Raw genomic sequence first — 20,364 nt, 5'->3', positions numbered from 1 at the left:
CTTTTATTTTGGCTAGAATAAAAGCAGTTTTAAATTTTTTAAAACCATTTTAAGAACAAAATTTTAAGCCCCTTTAAGCTTGATAGTCTACAGAACAAACCATCGCCATACAATAACTTGCCTAGTTAACCTAACCTGCCTAATTAACCTAGTTAAGCCTTTAAATGTCACCTTAAGCTAAGTGTCTTAAAAAAATATCTAGTCAAATATTGTTTACTGTCATCATGGCAAAGATAAAATAAATCAGTTATTAGAGATGAGTTATTAAAACTATTATGTTTAGAAATGTGATGAAAAAATCTCTCCGTTAAACAGAAATTGGTTAAAAAATAAACAGGGGGGCTCATAATTCAGGGGGGCTATTACTTCTGACTTCAATTGTATATACAAGCTAACATTATCCGTATATGTAATGATGTAATACAATACTGAATCTTTAAATCAAACCCTGTCCTGCTTTGTTTTCTCCTGAAGAGCGTTACTGGATTTTATCATAATATTGTGTTGCGATGTCTCATGCATCAAGACGTCTGATCATTTCTGAGTCTTGGAACACTGTGTGCTGCATTAAATTCTCCTCACAAACTTGTTCCTCTTTCAGTCATTTTTGTCTGAACTCAACAAATTAAAAGCATAAGTCTGTTTCAAACTTTTATATTGATCTATATCTCAACTACAGTGACAGTCCCCGAATGTTATTCAGCATATGCCTCCACTGTTTCTCTTTCCCTGGAGAGATAAACGTTTCTTTTGATGTCTTCATGCAAAGCAGGCAGCATCAGTACTCGATGACGTCCATCACTCAGAGACAGCTTATCTTAATGGTCCTCCCCATACTCTCTTTAGCTTGACTCTGAGGCTCAGGTGGCGTGTAGCGACTGCACTATAGGTAATAATATCAGACCTCTTATTACCCGCATTTATTCCAGTGTAGTGCTCTTCTGAGAAGCCGAGCAGACAGATTTACACCAGCCTCTCCATCTCGTCCTCTCGATGAGAAAGTTCACACCGGGGTCGAGTGTCTGAGCGTTGGGAGAGAATGAAAGTGGCTCCTGCCGCCTCCCTCGGCTCCTTCCATTACTCACTAACCCTCCCACAAAGACCCAGCATGCCACAAAACCTGCTTTCTTCCTCCTCACTGGAGAAATATTCTGTCACAGAACTGCCGACCCAACAATCCATCAGCTCCCACTCACCGAGAGAAACTTCGTGTCAACACCCTTTCTGTCTTTAGGAGAGTGCTCTTGATGTTCAATTATTCTCTCTAATCTTTTAACTTTGTAGTTGGAAGTGTGTCTGCTCTCGAGGTGTGAAGTTCAGAGAAGCATGCTGTTATGCTGATCTGCAACTTTTCGGCTTGTCAGGTTGCTGTTGAGGTAATGAACAGTTGAGGATTGTTCAGCTGAAAATTAATTACTCTTCCCTTTCAGATATAAAGTCTTTTCAAAAGGTGCATGTTACAGCTGCACTTGTTTTAACTCACACATACAAGCCATTATAAGATGCTAGTAATGTAACAGATCACAAATCTCACAGTTTGGATCACACTACGGTTTTTTAGTCATGGATCGGACCATTTTTTGGATCCGTCTAATATGTTTGTTCTCCTGCTTTTCATTGCTTTATGAATTGATATATGCACTGAAAGAATATCATTATGGGTGTTCATTGGTCGATGATTTTGGCAGTTGTCTCTTGGAAGCCATTGTAGCAGAAGCTTGGAGAACAAAACTCCAAATAGCAGCGAACATGAAGGATCTTTCTGTACTTCCCAAAAACCTGATGTGCCACTCAGTTAACTCTGTACACTCACAAAGGCTTTTAAGATACTAGTGGTGTAACTGATCATAAATCTCACGGTTCGGATCACACTACGGTTTTTGTGTCACGGATCGGACCATTTTTTGGATCTGCCAGGTTAATCAAGTAGCAGATCTATAACTCCAAGACCAAATACATCAACATATTCAGTTGAAGTCAGAATTAACCCCCCTTTGATTTTTTTAAAAATTTTAAATATTTTCTAAATTATGTTTAACAGAGCAAGGACATTTTCACAGTATGTCTGATAATATTTTTTCTTTTGGAGAAAGTCTTATTTGTTTTTATTTCAGCTACAATAAAAACAGTTTTTAATTTTTTAAAAAACATTTTAGGGACAAAATTATTAGCCCGTTTAGGCAATTTTTTTTCTCAACAGTCTACAGAACAAACCATCATTATACAATAACTTGCCTAATCACCCTAACCTGTCTAGTTAACCTAATTAACCTAGTTAGGCTTTTAAAGGTGCAGTAGGTGATCTGCCAAAATGCTAACCGCTTAGCATATTATCTTTGGACTGCGGGGAGGGACTGTGATTCAAAGCCACAACCCCTGAAATCGCGAGTGCGCGCACCGCATCACAACAGCAGACAGACAACCCACTAGTTCATGTCATTCGCCAGTTAGTTAGTGCCAGCGCAGTGCAGGAACTACATTTATTACTTAGCCACACTTACATGCTATTTCTGAGCGAATATTCAGAGTAGCATGCTAAACAATATAGAAAGGTTGTCATTGTTCAAAAATGACCCAATGTGAATATAAAAGCAACTTCAGCTCAATAAAGCAGGCTAGGCGGAATAGCGCTATTTACTGATGTTTTGTTTTAAACTAAACATAAATCTACATTATAGATGCTGTATAAGAACCTTATGAAACTGTAAATAATCACTTCAATCTTTCATCGAGAGATTTTAGTGGCTGAACAACACGTCTGTGCACATAAGTCATTTATAACACAACACACTCTAACATAAGCTTAGCCTGACTAACATAGTTTTAAAACAGAACATTACCTGTCTAACAATAACACTTCAGTCATGGTGTCGTCCTTCCTCCAGGGTGCTAAAGTAACTCCATTATTGATTCAGGTTTTTAAAAGTTTCAATTAAGCATTTGATTTCTCCCGGTACGTCTCGTGACCGCGCGACCGCTTATGCAGACGGGCACGCGCGAATGGCCGATCTGCGTGAACAGATGCGCAGAAGTCCGAATCTGCATTTCCTGACAGACAGTCTGAGCTGCTTAGCGGAATTATGGGAGATGTCGGTCCGACTCTATTTAATTGGATGAACATTTTTTTGTTTTATGCCTTACCCAGAATATAAAAATACATATAAACACATTTAGATCATTTACTGTAATCATTACTATTGGACTGTGAAGAGACTTTCAACCAGCACAACAAAACATGTTTCTGAAGACAATCACCTACTGCACCTTTAAATGTCACTTTAAGCTGTATAGAAGTGTCTTGAAAATATCTAGTCAAATATTATTTACTGTCATCATGGCAAAGATAAAATAAATCAGTTATTAGAAATGAGTTATAAAAACTATCATGTTTAGAAATGTGTTGAAAAAATCCTCTCTCCGTTAAACAGAAAATGGGGAAACAGTTAAACAGGGGGGTGAATAATTCAGGGCAGCTAATTATTCTGACTTCAACTGTACATATGTATTACCATACTAAATCCAAAGAGTGTTCATAGCTGAAATTTAGTTATGTTCAACTTAATTTGGTTGTTTAAATTCATCCCAAATAAATTGTTTACAACCACTTACCTTAAAAAATAATAAATCCAAGGAATCATTTTTGAATCAGTGATAGCTTTAAGGTACCAATATGGGCTCTTGGATACAAACATACACCTTTTGAAAAAGTGCTGACCCAGTGACAGCTCTTTTATTTCTAAAAGTGTTATGGTGTTCTTTCTGCTGTGTTCATGATACATTTTTCCTGGGCTGTCAAGCTGTAGATAGGACAAAAAGAAATCGTTATGGAACTGTAATAAAAGGGCCCTTAGAGCTTTGCACTCATTCGCCCCCACATACTTGGCCATTCAAGCCAATGCTGGTTGACAGCATTGATGTCAAGCTATGCGTATCTGTGGCATTTAAGAGCTATGCTGGAGCTACTGATTGTGTAATGAAATTATGACAAAGCAGCAATGACAAAGCTGTCAGAAGACTTGGAACAAAATGAGCAAGTTGTTTGTAGTTTCTTTTGTTGTGCCTGACAGCTCATGGTCACAATTTGCTTCTGTTGTAAAGAAAGCATTATAGTTGTTTTGTCTTTATGTTGTCAAGAAAGTCATACAAGTTTTAGCCCATTCATTTGTAATGACAGTTATGACATTTTTTCTCAGAATTGCTTAATATGAACTCACATTTGCAATTTTTTTTATACATGATAGAATTCAACACTGGCCGTTCATTCCGCTGTGGTGACCCCTGATAAATAAGGGACTAAGCTGAAGAAAAATGAATGACTGAATTTCAACATTGCAAGTTAAAAAGTCAAATTCTGTTTTTTGAGCACCAAACTAATATATTAGTATGATTGATGCTCAAATGATGCTCAACATTAAGCTTTTTAAACCTGGAGTAAAGTACATAAGTGTAATTTATATCAAATTAATACATTTTTAGTGACATTACGAGGCTTCGCAAACATTAAAAACATAAAACTTCTCAACTATTAATAGTAGCGCAAAGTAACAATGTAGATAGCAGAATTATATAACTATTAGAATAGTCATAGCAGCCATTCTGACCAAACAGACCAAAGTTTTTATTTTATGTTTAGTTTTTAAGCATGCAGAAACTGTACAGATTTTTCCACATTGAAGTGTTAGGTCCGGAGATTTTATTTTATTTCATTTATTTTTGCACACTTGAAATAAATTACATCTTTTCAAAAAGCCAAACATTTAAATTAAAAACAATTACTTGGAAGTGTAATACAGTAAAATTGCAGTTTACTGTATTTCAGATCAAATTAATGTATTTTTGGTGACATTTAAGAGGCTTCACAAGCATTAAAAACAAACTAACTCAATTACTTAATGGTAGTGCAAAATAACACTGAAAATACCAAAGTTATATAACTACTAGAATAGCCACAGCATCCATTGTGACCGTTCTCATGTTAAGAAGTCATATTGACACTTCATATTTACATTCTAAGCTTCTATTGAGGTAAAAGAATTAAGCTTTGAATGTCTGTTGTCATATTTTATGAAATCTTTACTCAAAAAAAAAAAAATAAAATAATATATATATATATATATATATATATATATATATGTATATATATATATATATATATATATGTGTATATATATATATATATATATATATATATATATATATATATACATACATATATATATATATATATATATATATATATATATATATATATATATATATATATATATATATATATATATATATATATATATATATATATATATATATATATATATCTTTTGGTAATAGAGCCTATGAATGTGTACAAGTTGCTAGACTTCACTTTGTCCGGCAAGCAGGAGAGCAAGGCTTATTCGCAGCGCTGCATATGTTGTTTTGAAAGACACGTCTGAAGCAAAGTTATGTATTTTTCTATCAGAAAGTTATGTTTTTTAACACGTTGCTTGGCAACAGAGCCACGCATATTCAAAAGAAAGGGAATAAGTAGCCGACACTGAAATGCATGCGGTCAATTTGACCTCTATGGTAATTCAAGGTAGAAATACTCTTGTGTGTAACTTTAATAAAATACCAATGATAGAAAGAAATATACACACATTTAGCAAGAGATATTGAGTTATACTGGATGCAAGTTATGTGGGAGAGGGGGGAGGGGTTCCTAATTCATGCTTGATCCCCCCTGAAGGACATCAAAACAAGATGTATGGGTGTTCTGCCCTTTAATAGTTACGAAGTAGTTTGCTCTAATCTGTATCTTAAATAATATTAACAATTCAAATATTCAATAACTTTACATTAGACCACCTCTGTAATGGTTCATACCATTGTGAATGCATGTTTGAGGCAAAATAAATAACTTCAATAAACATTTGACCACCCCTGTAATGGTTCATTCCATTGTGAATGCGTGTTTGAGCCAAAAATATTAATTAATCGTTTTATAATGTGCAAATTTAGAGCAGCAACAGACAGTGTAGGTGTTCACAAAACATGTTTCTTTAAAAAAGGCATTTGTAGGTGTCTGTAAAACTAGATGCATACTTTGTATTTTAATATAAACTGGCTCACACATGAAAGTTAAACAATAAAATAAAAAATAAGTGGAGTCTTTCATGGTCATCCATTAATAGTTGCAGGAAAGCAAACCTGTCACCATTTATTTAATATCACAAATGTCATTGAGAACCACTCAATATCTCTTAAAACTGAAAACATTATTACAAGTTTGATTAATAAATTGGATGTAATTGAGTCAAATATATACATTTGGTTCACTAAGGCATATTACCGAACAGAATCCAAAAACTCGACCCCCCCGATCCTCAATGTATAATTCGCACCCTGGTTCTATGGGTTTTATTTTAACATACTGTATATATTAAATTACAACATTTTAAAAACAGTCTAAATGACTGCCTTTTAGTGTTAATGAATACAAATTTATTTGTTTTTACCATCGTAAAAACAATCTTGGCTGGAGGTAACAAGTGGGTCATTTTATGTTTTGTTTGTTTGTTTGTTTGTTTGTTTGTTTGTTTGTTTTTTGAAAAAGAAAATTGATCTGGAGTTGAACATTCTGACTGGATTAGGAAAATAGCCCAACATGCTGAATTGTTTTACACACAGTATCATTTTTTCTAACAAAACAATACATGCAAAGTCATTGCATTTGTAAAAATGGAATTGTCTTTTGTGGTGTATCGTATCTCACAAATGTTTTGTTGCCTCAATCAGTTACCTTTATAGTTATAAGTGCACTGGAATCATCTTAAAAACTCTTTTTTCATCTCTGTCTGATTGGTTGTTGACATTTGGTTCTCAGAGTTGAGGATTTCATCAGGGAGGTGAGATGTTCCTTGCGCGGCTCGTAAATCTCATTATATCACCGGCTAGACCTGTCGTAGGGGTCACAGGGTCAAATGCCTTTGTCTGAGCAATGCAAATATATTAATGTATTGGATGTTTGACTAAAGGTGGATGAAGAGACAAACCTGCTGTTCATTCTTAGTGTCAGTCTACAGTAAATGATGTAAAAAATGTTTTCTGTTCAATTTTTACAACAGTAGTTTGAATTTTCGCAGGTCTTTTAATGACCATGTCTGTCAGGCTACAAAAAACTACCATCAGTTTATCTACAGACCTTATGTTTAGTTTTAAAGCATGCAGAAATTGTACAGATTTTTTCCATGTTGAAGTGTTAGACCCAGAGGCTTTATTTTCTTTTCTTAATTATTATTTAGTTTGTTTCATTTTATTTATTTTAATTATTTATTTCATTTTATTTTATATTATATATTTTTTTATTAATTTGTTTTATTTTAATATTTATTTCATTTTATTGTATTATTATTTATTTTATTTTAATATTTATTTCATTTTATTATAGTTTTTTTATTTAGTTCATTTTATTATTTATTTATTTTAATTCATTTTATTTTAGTATTTATTTTATTTCATTTTATTTTATTATTTATTTTATTTGATTATTTATTCTATTATTTATTTCATTTAATTTTAATTTATTATTGTTTATTTTATTTTATTATTATTTATTTTATTTTATTATTTAATTTATTTTAATATCATTTACTTAATTTACTTTTAATTTTATTTATTTTTATTATTTATTTTTTATTTAATTTAATTTAATTTTTTTCATTAAATTTTTTTTATTTTATTTTATTTTATTATTAATTAATTAATTATTTATTTATTTATTTATTTATTAATTTATTTATTTATTTATTTATTTTTGCACACCTGTCAAGCTCCAAGAATGTAAAACAGAAGCTTTTATTAATTCATTTAATATTTTTTTATGTTTTAAATGTCATTTTGGAGCTTGACAGATGTATTTAGCTTGATCTCTTGTAAAGTAGCTCCAACATAGAAATATCTTCATTAGACTTTCACACAAAAATTGCAGCTTATATACAATAGCTTTTTTGAACTATCTCTGTAATCTAAAATTTATATATTTTATATTATTGTTTTTTTTTTTTTAAATGAAGGAGCAGCTTGAGACATGCCTGCACTGTAATTTACACCAAAAATTCACACCTCGCTATAGATTTCCTTCCAAATTCACAGATGTTATTTGTAAGGAGGAGTTTTCTCTCAACTTTCCCCCTTGTTTTCCCCCCTGTTCTCTCGAAACTCGCCACCATGTCATTTCAAGAGCAGTCCTGACTTGCAGAATCAGATGCAGCAATCAGCAGAACATACAATCTGTCCTGGCAGCCTTTCAGTTCAACAGGAGCTTTTGAAGCACAGACATCCAGCAGTTCCTGAATCAGAGTCATTTTTGAAGACCGTCAGACGTGGAGAGCATGTCAGGAGCGGTAAGGAGAGTTTTTGGGAGAAAATGGTATTACTACAGACTTCTGGGTCGATCAAGGCACCGACAGCATGTCCGGTCACGGAGCCGCTGCCGCAACACTATCAAGGGTGATTTCAGCTTTTTCTGTCTGTCTGTCTGTCTGGTAAATCAACACTTTGCTGGAGTTTCAGAGGGTTACACGTTCATGATGTTTTTCATTGTCTTATATTGACTTAATATCCATTGTGTAGGATTTAGCCTGAGGAGTGATGGAAGTGTGAGATCGGTAAGAAACTGACAGATAGTTTGACTGATGGTGGTTTTCAATCAGAATGGAGTGTACATTTGGTCTCTGTGTGAAACAAGCTGCTTGTGCTTGATTTTTTTTTTTTTTACCCTTTTTTTGCTCTGTGATTGAAGGTTGTTTTTTTTTTTTTCTCGAGCATACTGTGATACTTGCTTTAAAAGTAAGTGAAGGAAGAGGTGACCTCTGAGGGAATTAGAATTTTTGGCATTTCATAAAAATATAATCTTAAGTTCATCCACACACTGTACTTAATAATAACACTAAAATATTTATAAAACATCTGAAATTATCTGTAAAGGGCCATGGAACCCCCTGTCACAGCAGGGTGTTTACACACCTCTAGTTTGAAAAAAAGTCAGAAAAGTGAGTGAGGCCCCGTTTACACTACTACACTTTGCTATGGTTATGTCATCCGTCCACACTACAGCAGAATTTTTGACGCCGAAACCAAACGTTTTGAAAACACTGGAGAGGCCGTTTTCATTCTAAAACGCTGCTGCTTCATCTCAGTGTGGATGGGGAAAACGGAGTAATCTGAAAACGAAGGCGGGGCTGCAGACATTCGTCTTTCTGATTGGGGCTTCTCCCTCAATATTAAGTGGCCTTCACACACACAGTTTGGTTTACAACAGTTCAGTCTAAAACTATTATATATTAAAATTATTATATATTATATAGATGGCGCTCTGTGTCGCGGCAGAAATATGAACAGTTGTGGTTGGGCGCCGAGGACAGCCATCGACTTGCGGCGCTGGTGTGTGTACCCTGATAGAAACCTATGTTTACAATTCTAAAATGCATGGCGTTACATGCCACGTCGCCGAGCGCCGCTTCTGGTGTGTGACCACCTCATTATATTACTGCCACCTTTCATTTTCAATGTAAATACAAAACATACCCTTCCTTTTGCTAAATATCAGTTTTAATAATCAATAATGGCCATTATAAAAGTATAAGGTACAACAAGTTTATAAATTATAGGAAATACAGGCAAGCAATCAGTCAATATACAGAATCAGTGTACGTGGTTACATTATTTATTAACTTATCTTTGTGCTCAGCAAAAACACGTTACCAGAGAACAAGTAACAGATTCAAAAGACCAAAGTCAGGGAATTTGTCATTAGATAGAGACATCAAGATTAATTATCACAAATATAGTGAGATTAGATCCAGCGGTAGATCCTTGATGAACAGTCTGACGAGCACAGCTCTCATCTGGGTAGATATGCTACAGTGCATCCAGTGTGTGTGTGTGGTCACGTAATGTGTGTTTTCAGTGGTGTGGTGTAGACAGAGAGTTGTTCAGAAACGCTGGGTAAAACGCATGGACACAGATCGTTTTCATTCTAAAACACCATTTTAAAATAATTTTGTTTTTTATTTTTATTTGCTCTAAGATTATTTTGCTTACCCCATTGGCAGATTATTTAGCTTGATTTAAGGAAAAACTCACTTCATTTTGGCATATTATTTCTTAAAACAAGACAATATGTCTTGCTTGTCTAGATAGATAGATAGAGATTTGTAGATATTTGGACTAGATACAAGACAAAAAATCTAAGTAAGAAAAGCATTTTTTGCAGTGGATTGAAGATATATGTATTTATTGTGTATTGGATTAGACTAACTAGGATCTGACATAGTTGTTGTTGTTGCTTTGATTGCTTCTATTGTCCTCACTTGTATAATAATAGCATAAATTTTGTTAATATCAATACTGTGTGAGCTGTACAGTTCAAATTTTTTATTGCTTAAGTCTAGTACTGGGTGATTGGCAAAAATTGAATTTCATTAATAATTTTCCATATTGAACAATAAGAATGTGCAGTTAAAGTCAGAATTATTAGCTCCCCTTCGATTTTTGTCTTTTCTTTTTTAAATATATCCCAAATGATGTTTAACAGAGCAAGAAAATTTATACAGTATGTCTGATAATATTTTTTCTTCTGGAGAAAGTCTTATTTGTTTTAAATCAGCTAGAATAAAAGCAGTTTAAAATGTTTTAAACACCATTTTAAGGACAAAGTTATTAGCACCTTTAGGCTATTTTTTTCGATAGTCTACAGAAAAAAATTCTTTGTTATACAATAACTTGCCTAATTACCCTAACCTGCCTAGTTAACCTAATTAACCAAGTTAAGCCTTTAAATGTCACTTTACGTTGTATAGAAGTGTCTTTAAAAATATTTAGTCAAATATTGTTTACTGTCATTATGCATGGCAAAGATAAAGTAAATACGTTATTATAGATGAGTTATTAAAACTATTATGTTTAGAAATGTGTTGAAAAAGTCTTTTCTCTATTAAACAGAAATTGGGTAAAAAGATAAACAGGGGGCTAATAATTCTGACTTCAACTGTATATATTTCTATAGAAGTTGTTAATGCTTCCATATTTAAAACAGTACCCCATTAATGACTGAAGTTGCAAAAATTAGAGGGTTCATTAAACGGCATAACATTTTCGGCCAATAAATTTTCTGTGTCCAAAATGTTGCACATTTTTGCTGTGCTATTGGCTCTTAGATCAATATGCTATAGTAAAAAATCCAGGGCTTATCATTTTTATTGACAAATTTTATCGCGATTCAATATAATATCGTTTATTAGCCCAGCCCTATTTGTAAGTGGTTTTGGATAAATATTGTCTGTTGAATGATTACAAGGATCACTGACTATATTATGTCTTTAGAGATATCAAACAAAATAAATTCTTTACAGTTTCTGTTTGAGTCTTCTGGTTTAGATGAGATTGTGTGAAGGATTATTTCATTGTTTACCACCAGCAACCAAAGCAGTTTGAAAATTATTTTGCACTTTTGTGGTCTTCGGTTTGCTTTTCCGTGTTAAAAAGAGTGCAGATAATTGGAGACGCTATTACTTTTACTTCAGCAGTTTTAAAGGAGAAGTTAGATTAAATCACTGCACTTTACACTATATGCGTTAGAAGGAAAAATGTTTTTGTCAGCCTGTAAAGTTCTCCTGCTGTAAGAATATCTGTATATCTGTTTTGGAGCACTTTACTGCTTGGACTGAATTCACAAACAATGTTTTTCTTTTTCTTCCCCTCACGGTGAAGTGAAGCTTCCCAAATATACAGCCTCCAGGGGCCTTTTTTCTTTTCAGTTCCTGCACTGATTAGAACCGAGAGAGACTTACCCCGTGTGTGTGTGTGTGTGTGTGTGTGTGTGTGTGTGTGTGTGTGTGTGTGTGTGTGTGTGTGTGTGTGTGTATGAGAGAGAGAGAGAGAGAGAGAGAGAGAGACGAATACAGACAGTGGTTCAGAGTTCACACAATACTGAGAAAACCACCACCTTCACTTTGCATTAGGTTCAAACATAACACTGTTTCTATAAAAGATTTTTGCTCTGTTTCTTTAGTGTGTGCCAAGTATTAAACAGTGCATAACCTCTCCCCTACCTGATGCTGCAGATTGTATAGCTTGTTAAGGAGAGATATGCTTCACTTTTCTAACTGATCCCATGATCTCATAAGAGACTTTTATCTTGTCTTTTGTCTTTTGACTTGGACCACCGCTTAGCAACCACTCAGACTGGTGTAGCCAATAAATAAACAAACATTTATATATATATATATATATATATATATATATATATATATATATATATATATATATATATATATATATATATATATTTAACAAAGGCGAGGCAGTGACGCAGTAGGTAGTGCTGTCGCCTCACAGCAAGAAGGTCACTGGTTTGAACCTTGGCTCAGTTGGTGTTTCTGTGTGGAGTTTGCATGTTCTCCCTGCCTTCGCGGGGGTTTCCTCCAGGTGCTCCGGTTTCCCCCACAGTCCAAAGACATGTGGTACAGGTGAATTGGGTAGGCTAAATTGTCCGTAGTGTATGAGTGTGTGTGTGAATGTGTGTGTGGATGTTTCCCAGAGATGGGTTCCGGCTGGAAGGGCATCCGCTGCGTAAAAACTTGCTGAATAAGTTGCTGGTTCATTCTGCTGTGGCCACCCCAGATTAATAAAGGGACTAAGCAAATTCCCACAAGAAAATGAATGAATGAATAAATATTTAACAAAATCACATGACCTTTTTAATGCTCATACTGGAATTTGTTTGGTAAAACACGTTTCCACGAAAATACGTTTCCATCGTATGCACATAATTTCTTCATAATTAAGTTTATCCTACTCAGTTATGCGCATATGTTTTTTATGCGCATTTTCAAAATGTATGCGCATCTTAGCGTTTTCATCAACAGATTTTTTTATGCGCATGTTTAAAATGCATATACAAATAGGTGGATGGACACATAACTTATGACAGTCAAATATCAAAAAGAAGTCATATTTATAAACAGACTACACTGAGGTGCTTGCAGTGACCAGAGTTCGATTCCTGGCTTCAGGTCCTTTGCCGATCCCACCTCTCACTGTTCTATCCTAATGAAGGTGAATATATATATATTTTATTTTTTTAAAAACTGACTATTTGTATCTAATATCAATATATATATATTTTTTTAGGGGGGGGGGACTTCTTTCATTTATTTATTTCTTCACTGCACTGCTCAAACTGGAATGGCAGTGTATGCTTGAAAAGTTGATGAGATTGATAAAGGCTGAGTTGAAAGTTTTTCACGAAGTTGGCAAAAGTGGGCTGATGGCTGACACGACGATCCACACAGTCTGAGCTGCATTTCTTCATTAAAGACGCAAGAAGTTCAGTGACTTGATGTATCAAGAGGCTTGAGAGACAGGTGCAGTCAAGAGTTTGGCTCTGTCTTGCTTTCATAGAATAAAAAGAGAGCTGACTGACTGAGTGCTCCGAGACTGATGCTTCAACACAGAAGCCAATATAGCATTTACCTTCTGTTCACTGCTACTGTACAAGTCTGAATTGTCCTGGATTAAAGGGGTTGTTACATGTTTTATTTTTTTTTTTATGCTGGGCAAAGATTAATTGCAATTAAACGCAATTAATTTTCTTACATAAAACATCAGACTTTTTTAAAGCCTATTTTTAATCTAATGTGAAGGAAAATATAAAAAATGCTCTAATCAGAGACTGAATGCACATCTGTATGTGGTATACTGTAGACAGCACCAGGAATATACTTTGCTCTTTTTGCTTTTGACACAACATAATGCAACGCTTGCATCAGTTGTACTGAAGCTGTGAGAGGCAAGTGTCAATCACTGAGTGACTGAATGCAAGTGGGTGGAGCATATTTTTTAGAGGCAGACCTAAATAGCCTAGTGATGTCACATGGTAACTAGTTGGCAAACAGGTATTTTTCACAGCTTGATTCAAGCTGCAGTGCGTATATTTTGCCATTTCACAGTTGGAGATATTTGTGGAAATATAATCTTCACGTGGGTTGAACATTGGCACGGCTCATCTCAGCGGATGAAACAAATGTTTTGCTGTTTATATGCTTGGCTGTCACAGCACCGGTGTGGATACTGTACTTTGAGATTTTACATCTTGACAGTTTGACCCAAATAAGAATTTACACTGGATAATGTGCACTGAACAGGTAACATGTCGGCCACTTTTTCACATTTCACCATCTGAGGAAAAGTATTAAAGTAAATCTGTTTACCAATCTATCAAGCAAAGTTTGCTTTATATTACGCCAAGCCATGCGTTTATTATTGTTATACTTTCTTCTGAAATTGTTAGTCTAAACAACATCAGCATTGCATTACATGAATTAAGTGTGTATTAGGATTTTGCTGGGAAATGTTTTATTTTGCTTTGAAAGTAGACACACATCTTGTAAAAAAAATTTATTGGATTCAATGGATTGTAAAAATCCATTGAATTCACTAAAACCTGTATGAACTGATTAATGTTACATTTACTTTTCAGTAACTGTACATAAAACAACTGTTTCATAATCTGTAATTGTCATTCAGATTTAATTTAGGAAAACAGTTCTTTTAAAGTTGTTCAGCACTTGTTCTCTTTTGCAATCCACCGTTTATTTCAGCTGTTGTCATAAAAGGCAAAACTCCCTCAGCTCTTCTCATGTGACACAGGAATCATTTTGTTTACAGATGTCATGTAATTTTTAACCAAAAGACTTGGAACTTTAAATACTTGCTTTGATTAAACTTGCTTTGAAGGACCTTTTAAAGTTTTATGAGACTTTTATTATGTCAAAAGATCAAGGACAGGTGCGTTCGTTGCGTTCGACTTGAACCACGGCTGCAGCCGTTGATCAACAAGATTAGCTGTGCGCAGGCGTGAACAGAGTTGGAAACGGCGTCATCATCATTTAATTTATTTATTTTTTTAGAACAACAAAACATTTACATTACAAATAAAACAGAATACAGTCTCTACAAACTATAGTTTATTTTTAAACAGTAAGGAAATTATTAATTAAATATATAACAAACCCATGAGAGAAATAAGTGGAAATGAGAGATTAATACAAACAAAAATGAATAAGCATATTAAATACAAAGCAATAAGAACAACAAATTCTACGAGTTAAAACATTACCCTTTAGGCTAATTCTTCTTGTTTGAATATGCTAAAACGGGGCTTACATTTATTTACATTTATAGATATAAACTTTCCAATATATATATATATATATATATATATATATATATATATATATATATATATATATATATATATATATATATACATTAATCCATTAAAGCACTTTAATCCAAAAATATTGAACAAAAGGACATTCCTAAAATAAGTGAGCTACACTTTAAGTAGAAAGGGCAAGGTACATCATTGTCACTTAAAAATTTGTGCATAAACAGGAAAACAAATATTTTATAATCATATAAATAATTGTAAAATTATTTGATAAAATAGTTCTTTAACTTAATTTGTTAAGAAACCTCAATGATGATAATTATTTTATTACAAGTCTGTAATAAAATAGATATTTGATCAAATATTTTGATAAAATAAGTATTTGAGTTAATATTTAGGTCATTCACTAAAATATACCATTTAAATCGTTCGTGGCGCTGAATGCAGTAAATAGTCTGTATATAGGTTGAAAATAAACCTATCCAAATAATCCAACCTTATGAACAATTATTGAACAAAAGATGAAACTGCAGTAAAATATTTGTAGTATTTTAATGAGCATGATATATACATAATATATACAAGATAGAGATGGTATAAAAAGTAGCTTGTTTTGAAATTTGTGAAATAGAATTTGTCCAATAATAAACCCGTAACACACATGGTTGTTGTCATAGGGTGAATCCAGCCAATCGTGCAATGTCGGTGTCGTCATCGCAGCTCCTGCAGTCGCTCTTGAGACGCAGCACAGGCTGAGTTTGCCGTCTGATCTCAGAGCGCTGTCGTGGTACTTTGATACCACATGTGACAGTCACGTGGCGTCTGCGCATACCTTTTAATTTCGTTTACCCAACATACATATACCAAAATTCTTTGGACTGTGGGATAAAACGGAGCACCCGGAGGAAACCCACGTGAACACAGGGAGAACTTCTTGCCTTCTCTTCACTGAGACACTGTGCTGCCCCATGGTGTTTTACAGATCATCTGCTCTTAAACAAACAGTTCGCATATATATTTTCTGTATGTACTGTATATTCATGCTGATAGCAACAGTTGTTGCTCAAAGAAATTATAGATTTAGCTGAAATGGTGTTTCGTTATTGTTCGGTTTCTGTTCTGTTTGTCTCTGCCTATTTTTATTTCATTTCACTACAGTGGTTGGTTTCATGAGAGTGATGTGAGGTGAAAGGCCTGCTCAGTGTTTCAGAGGTTTGATTGATAGACTGAAATTCAAGCACCGAGGAACATGGGTATTAAAAACTGAAGGATTGGACACATACTGTGCTGTACTGTTGGGTTGCTTTCACTAGAAAAATTTCTGCATCTAAGTTATAAATATTTTTAAGAATAACACACTGATACAAACACCTAAAAATCTTAATTTTTAACTTTTTTAAGGAATCATTCTAATTCCTTAATTTGGTGCTGAAGTAATATTTAGCATTATTATTACCAGTGATGGGAATAATGACGCTATAAATAAACAGCTTTGCTAACGGCAATACTTTTTTCAGTAACAAGAAAGTTTCACCTGTTACAAGCTGTTGCCCTCACTCTCTCAGTCATCTCAGCATCTCTTTTTCTCCGGGTTGGGTGTGTGTGTGTTCAGGGCTGGGGCGGGACACATAACCATCTAGTGATGATGATTGGTTTGTCTGTGAATGTGGTGTAACTGAGAATGTGATGATTGCCTTAGATCATGGCTTAGATACAGTGCATTTTCATCATTTGCCAATCAGAGGCAGAGTAGTGCGGATACAAGTAGTGAGTCGCACACACCAATGACCAGGATTTAGAACAATGAAAAATCCAACAGGTTTAAAGGTAGCTTTTGCAAACTGGAAATATAAGCACTACTTTTTTTCCTTCGTTGAGGTGAAAGACAAGAATGTTATGTATCCTGCAACTTATGCCCAGGAAAAAAAGAGCCACTCTAAGTCGGTGACAAGCAATTCTTATTACCGAAATGAAGCACCTCACGTCAAGGGCGTAGAATTGGCATGGACGGAGGGGACGGGTCCCCACTAATATCCACCAATTACTGAAATGTGCCTACCAATATTTTAATTTAATTTAAGATAAAATAATGATAATAACCTACTTGTGTACAAAGGGTTAAAGTCAAGTTTGCTATGAGTTCACTATATTACTATTAATTAAGGCTGTGCATTTCATCAAAATTCAACTTTGATTTTTCCTTCCATGATTATGAAAATCAATAATCAGGATAAAACTGTTAAATTTTAACCTCTATAAATTTCTCGACATTCGTACCTCCTCAAAGCCAGATTGCAGTAAAATCATGTAAATTTCTCTTCCTGCATGGAACGCAATTCATTAACTGTTAGTTGTATTGTTAAGTGTTTATTTTATGTTATTAAGTACTTTATTTATGTTTTTAAAAGCACAAAAACAATTTGCGCAATGCATGAGCTTTAGGAATGTACTTTTGAAGTCAGAATTATTAGCCTCCCTGAATTATTAGCCCCCTGTTTATTTTTTCCCTAATTTCTGTTTAACGAAGAGAAGATTTTTTCAGCACATTTCTAAACATGATGACAGTCAATTAACATTTTACTAGATATTTTTCAAGACACTTCTATACAGCTTAAAGTGACATTTAAAGGCTTAAATAGGTTAATAATGTTAACTAGGCAGGTTGGCTTAATTGGGCAAGTCATTGTATAGCGATGGTTTGTTCTGTAGACTATCGGAAAAAAATTAGCTTGAAGGGGCTAATAAATTTGTCCTTTAAAATGTTTTTAAAAAATTAAAAACTGATTTTATTCTTGCCAAAATACAACAAATAAGACGTTATCCAGAAGAAAAAACATTATCAGACATCCTATGAAAATGTCCTTGCTCTATTAAACATTCTTTTGGAAATATTTAAAAAAAAAAAAAAAAATCTAAAGGGGGTTAATAATTCTGAATTCAACTGTATATCCCCACCAATGTCAAGAGGGAATCTACACCTTTGACTCACGTCGTCACATGCCAGTGCAATAAATACTTAAATACTTAATAAGTTCTAACTTCTAAACCATTTATTGTGTTTTATTGTGCAACTATAGTAATGATAATATTCATAATGATATGTTGAATTTGATGGTTGTCTCTCACATAGTCCTACAAACAACATTAAAATAGTGTATATTAGTGTACAATGTTTACTATTTATTTTATAGTCATTTGACAAATTAGATTTTTTTAATGCAATGCAACAGTTAACTGGTAACTGGTAATTAGTTACTTTTATAGATTTGTAACTCAGTTACTAACTCAAATACTATTTGTGAGAAATAACTAGTAACTATAACCAATTACTCTTGAAGAAACGCGCCCAGCACTGATTATTCCAGTTGAAAAGTGTTCATATTGTTTAATATTTGTAGATATCCTTTTATGAATAAAGTATTCTGACCCCAAACTTTTGAAGGACAGTGCATCTATCTATTAGAATTCTCTTTATATTTGAAGAATGTGGTCTGTATTTCACAGATCAATGCTGTGAACTTTTGAACAGTATTTCTCACAGCTTCAATTCCATGTTGAAAATCAATGGACATCGGATGGAGCATTTGAAGTGCATTTGAAGGAACATTTCTTGTAATAGCTGTAATTTGCTAAAGGCTGTAATTTCAATGCGCCACATACTGCTAAATAGACTCGGACATCAAAATCAAATTTTTTCTGTTTTCTACTTATTTGCATTTTTTCTTCATAATCATTCATAATAATTGACCAAGTCATGTATGTTTATTAGATATTGATGTCATCTTTGCATTTAAACCTCAAAAGTGCACAGAAGTAAACTGAAAAAAAATCATTTCTAATTTTATGTTTTTTATTTAATTTTATTACTTACTATTTTATTACTTTCATTCATTCATTAATTTTTTTTTTCATCTTAGTCCTTTTATTAATCCGGGGTCAACACAGCGGATTGAACTGCCAACTTCCAATCCAGGACATGCTTTACTCAGCAGATGCCCTTCCAGCTGCAACCCATCTCTGGGAAACATCCACACACACAAACATTCACACTCATACACTACGGACAATTTAGCCTACCCAATTCACCTGTACCGCATGTCTTTGGACTTGTGGGGGAAACCGGAGCACCCGGAGGAAACCCACGCGAACGCAGGGAGAACATGTAAACTCCACACAGAAACGCCAACTGAGCCGAGGATCGAACCAGCGACCCAGCGACCTTCTTGCTGTGAGGCGACAGCACTACATACTGCGCCATACATACATACTACATACATACTGTATAATAATACATAATAACGTTTTCCATCCAGAAAACGTTATGTCTTCCAGACACCATGAAATTAAATTGAATTGAATTTGGATTATGGCAAAATAAGATTTAGACAATTTTGACAATTTAGAATTTAGACAATTTAGAAGACTAGTCACCTGTATTGCATGTCACCTGCACCGCTCATCACAAGGCTAATACCATCCCTACAGTGATGCATGGTGGTGGCAGCATCATGCTGCGGGGATGTTTTTCAGCAGCAGGAACTGGAAGACTGGTCAGGATAGAGGGAAAGATGAATGCAGGAATGTACAGAGACATCCTGAATGAAAACCTGCTTCAGAGTGCTCTTGACCTCAGACTGGGGCAATGGTTCATCTTCCAGCAAGACAATGACCCTAAGCACACCGCCTAAATTTCAATGAAGTCGCTTCACAACAACTTGGTGAATGTCATTGAGTGGCACAGCCAGAGCCCAGACCTAAATCTCTTGAGAGATCTAAAAATGGCTGTACACCATCAATTCCCAACCTACCTGACAAAGCTTGAGAGATATTGCAGCGAAGAATGGCAAAAGTTCCCAAAGACAGGTGTGCCAAGCTTGTGGCATCATATTCAAAAAGTCTTGAGGCTGTAATTGCTGCCAAAGGTGCATCAACAAAGTACTGAGCAAAGGCTGTGAATACTGATGTACATGTGATGTTTCAGGTTTCTTATTTTTAACAAATTTGCAACAATTTCAAAAAATCTTTTTTCACATTGTATTTATGGGATATTGTGTGTAGAATTTTGAAGATATAAATGAATTTAATCTGTTTTGGAATAAGGCTGTAACATAAAAAAATGAAAAAGGAAAGCTCTATGAATATTTTCCAGATGC

General features: G+C 34.1%; 2 protein-coding genes across 6 annotated transcripts in view; one reads left to right on the top strand and one right to left on the bottom strand.

Moving 5' to 3' along the window:
- dab2ipa (DAB2 interacting protein a) overlaps positions 1-20,364 on the top strand; it is a 225,473-nt gene that overhangs the window by 44,631 nt on the left and 160,478 nt on the right. The window contains exon 1 of one of the 4 annotated variants that reach the window (XM_087264343.1): positions 8,287-8,487. The exons of the other annotated variants lie outside the window; for them this stretch is intronic. Within the exon in view, the coding sequence (XP_087120469.1) occupies positions 8,370-8,487 (118 nt within the window). The 5' untranslated portion in view covers positions 8,287-8,369. Of the gene's footprint in view, positions 1-8,286; positions 8,488-20,364 lie in introns of those variants that run through there. 4 annotated transcript variants of the gene reach the window in all.
- Positions 1-20,364, bottom strand: part of LOC147842591 (uncharacterized) — a 496,599-nt gene that overhangs the window by 364,397 nt on the left and 111,838 nt on the right. The window lies entirely within an intron of this gene.

Source organism: Danio rerio, chromosome 8 (genome assembly GCF_052040795.2).
Source record: "Danio rerio strain M-AB ecotype USA chromosome 8, GRCz13ab, whole genome shotgun sequence".
Lineage (NCBI taxonomy): Eukaryota > Metazoa > Chordata > Actinopteri > Cypriniformes > Danionidae > Danio > Danio rerio.
Note: the sequence above shows the minus strand (reverse complement) of the source record. Positions and strands in the feature narration are given on the sequence as shown.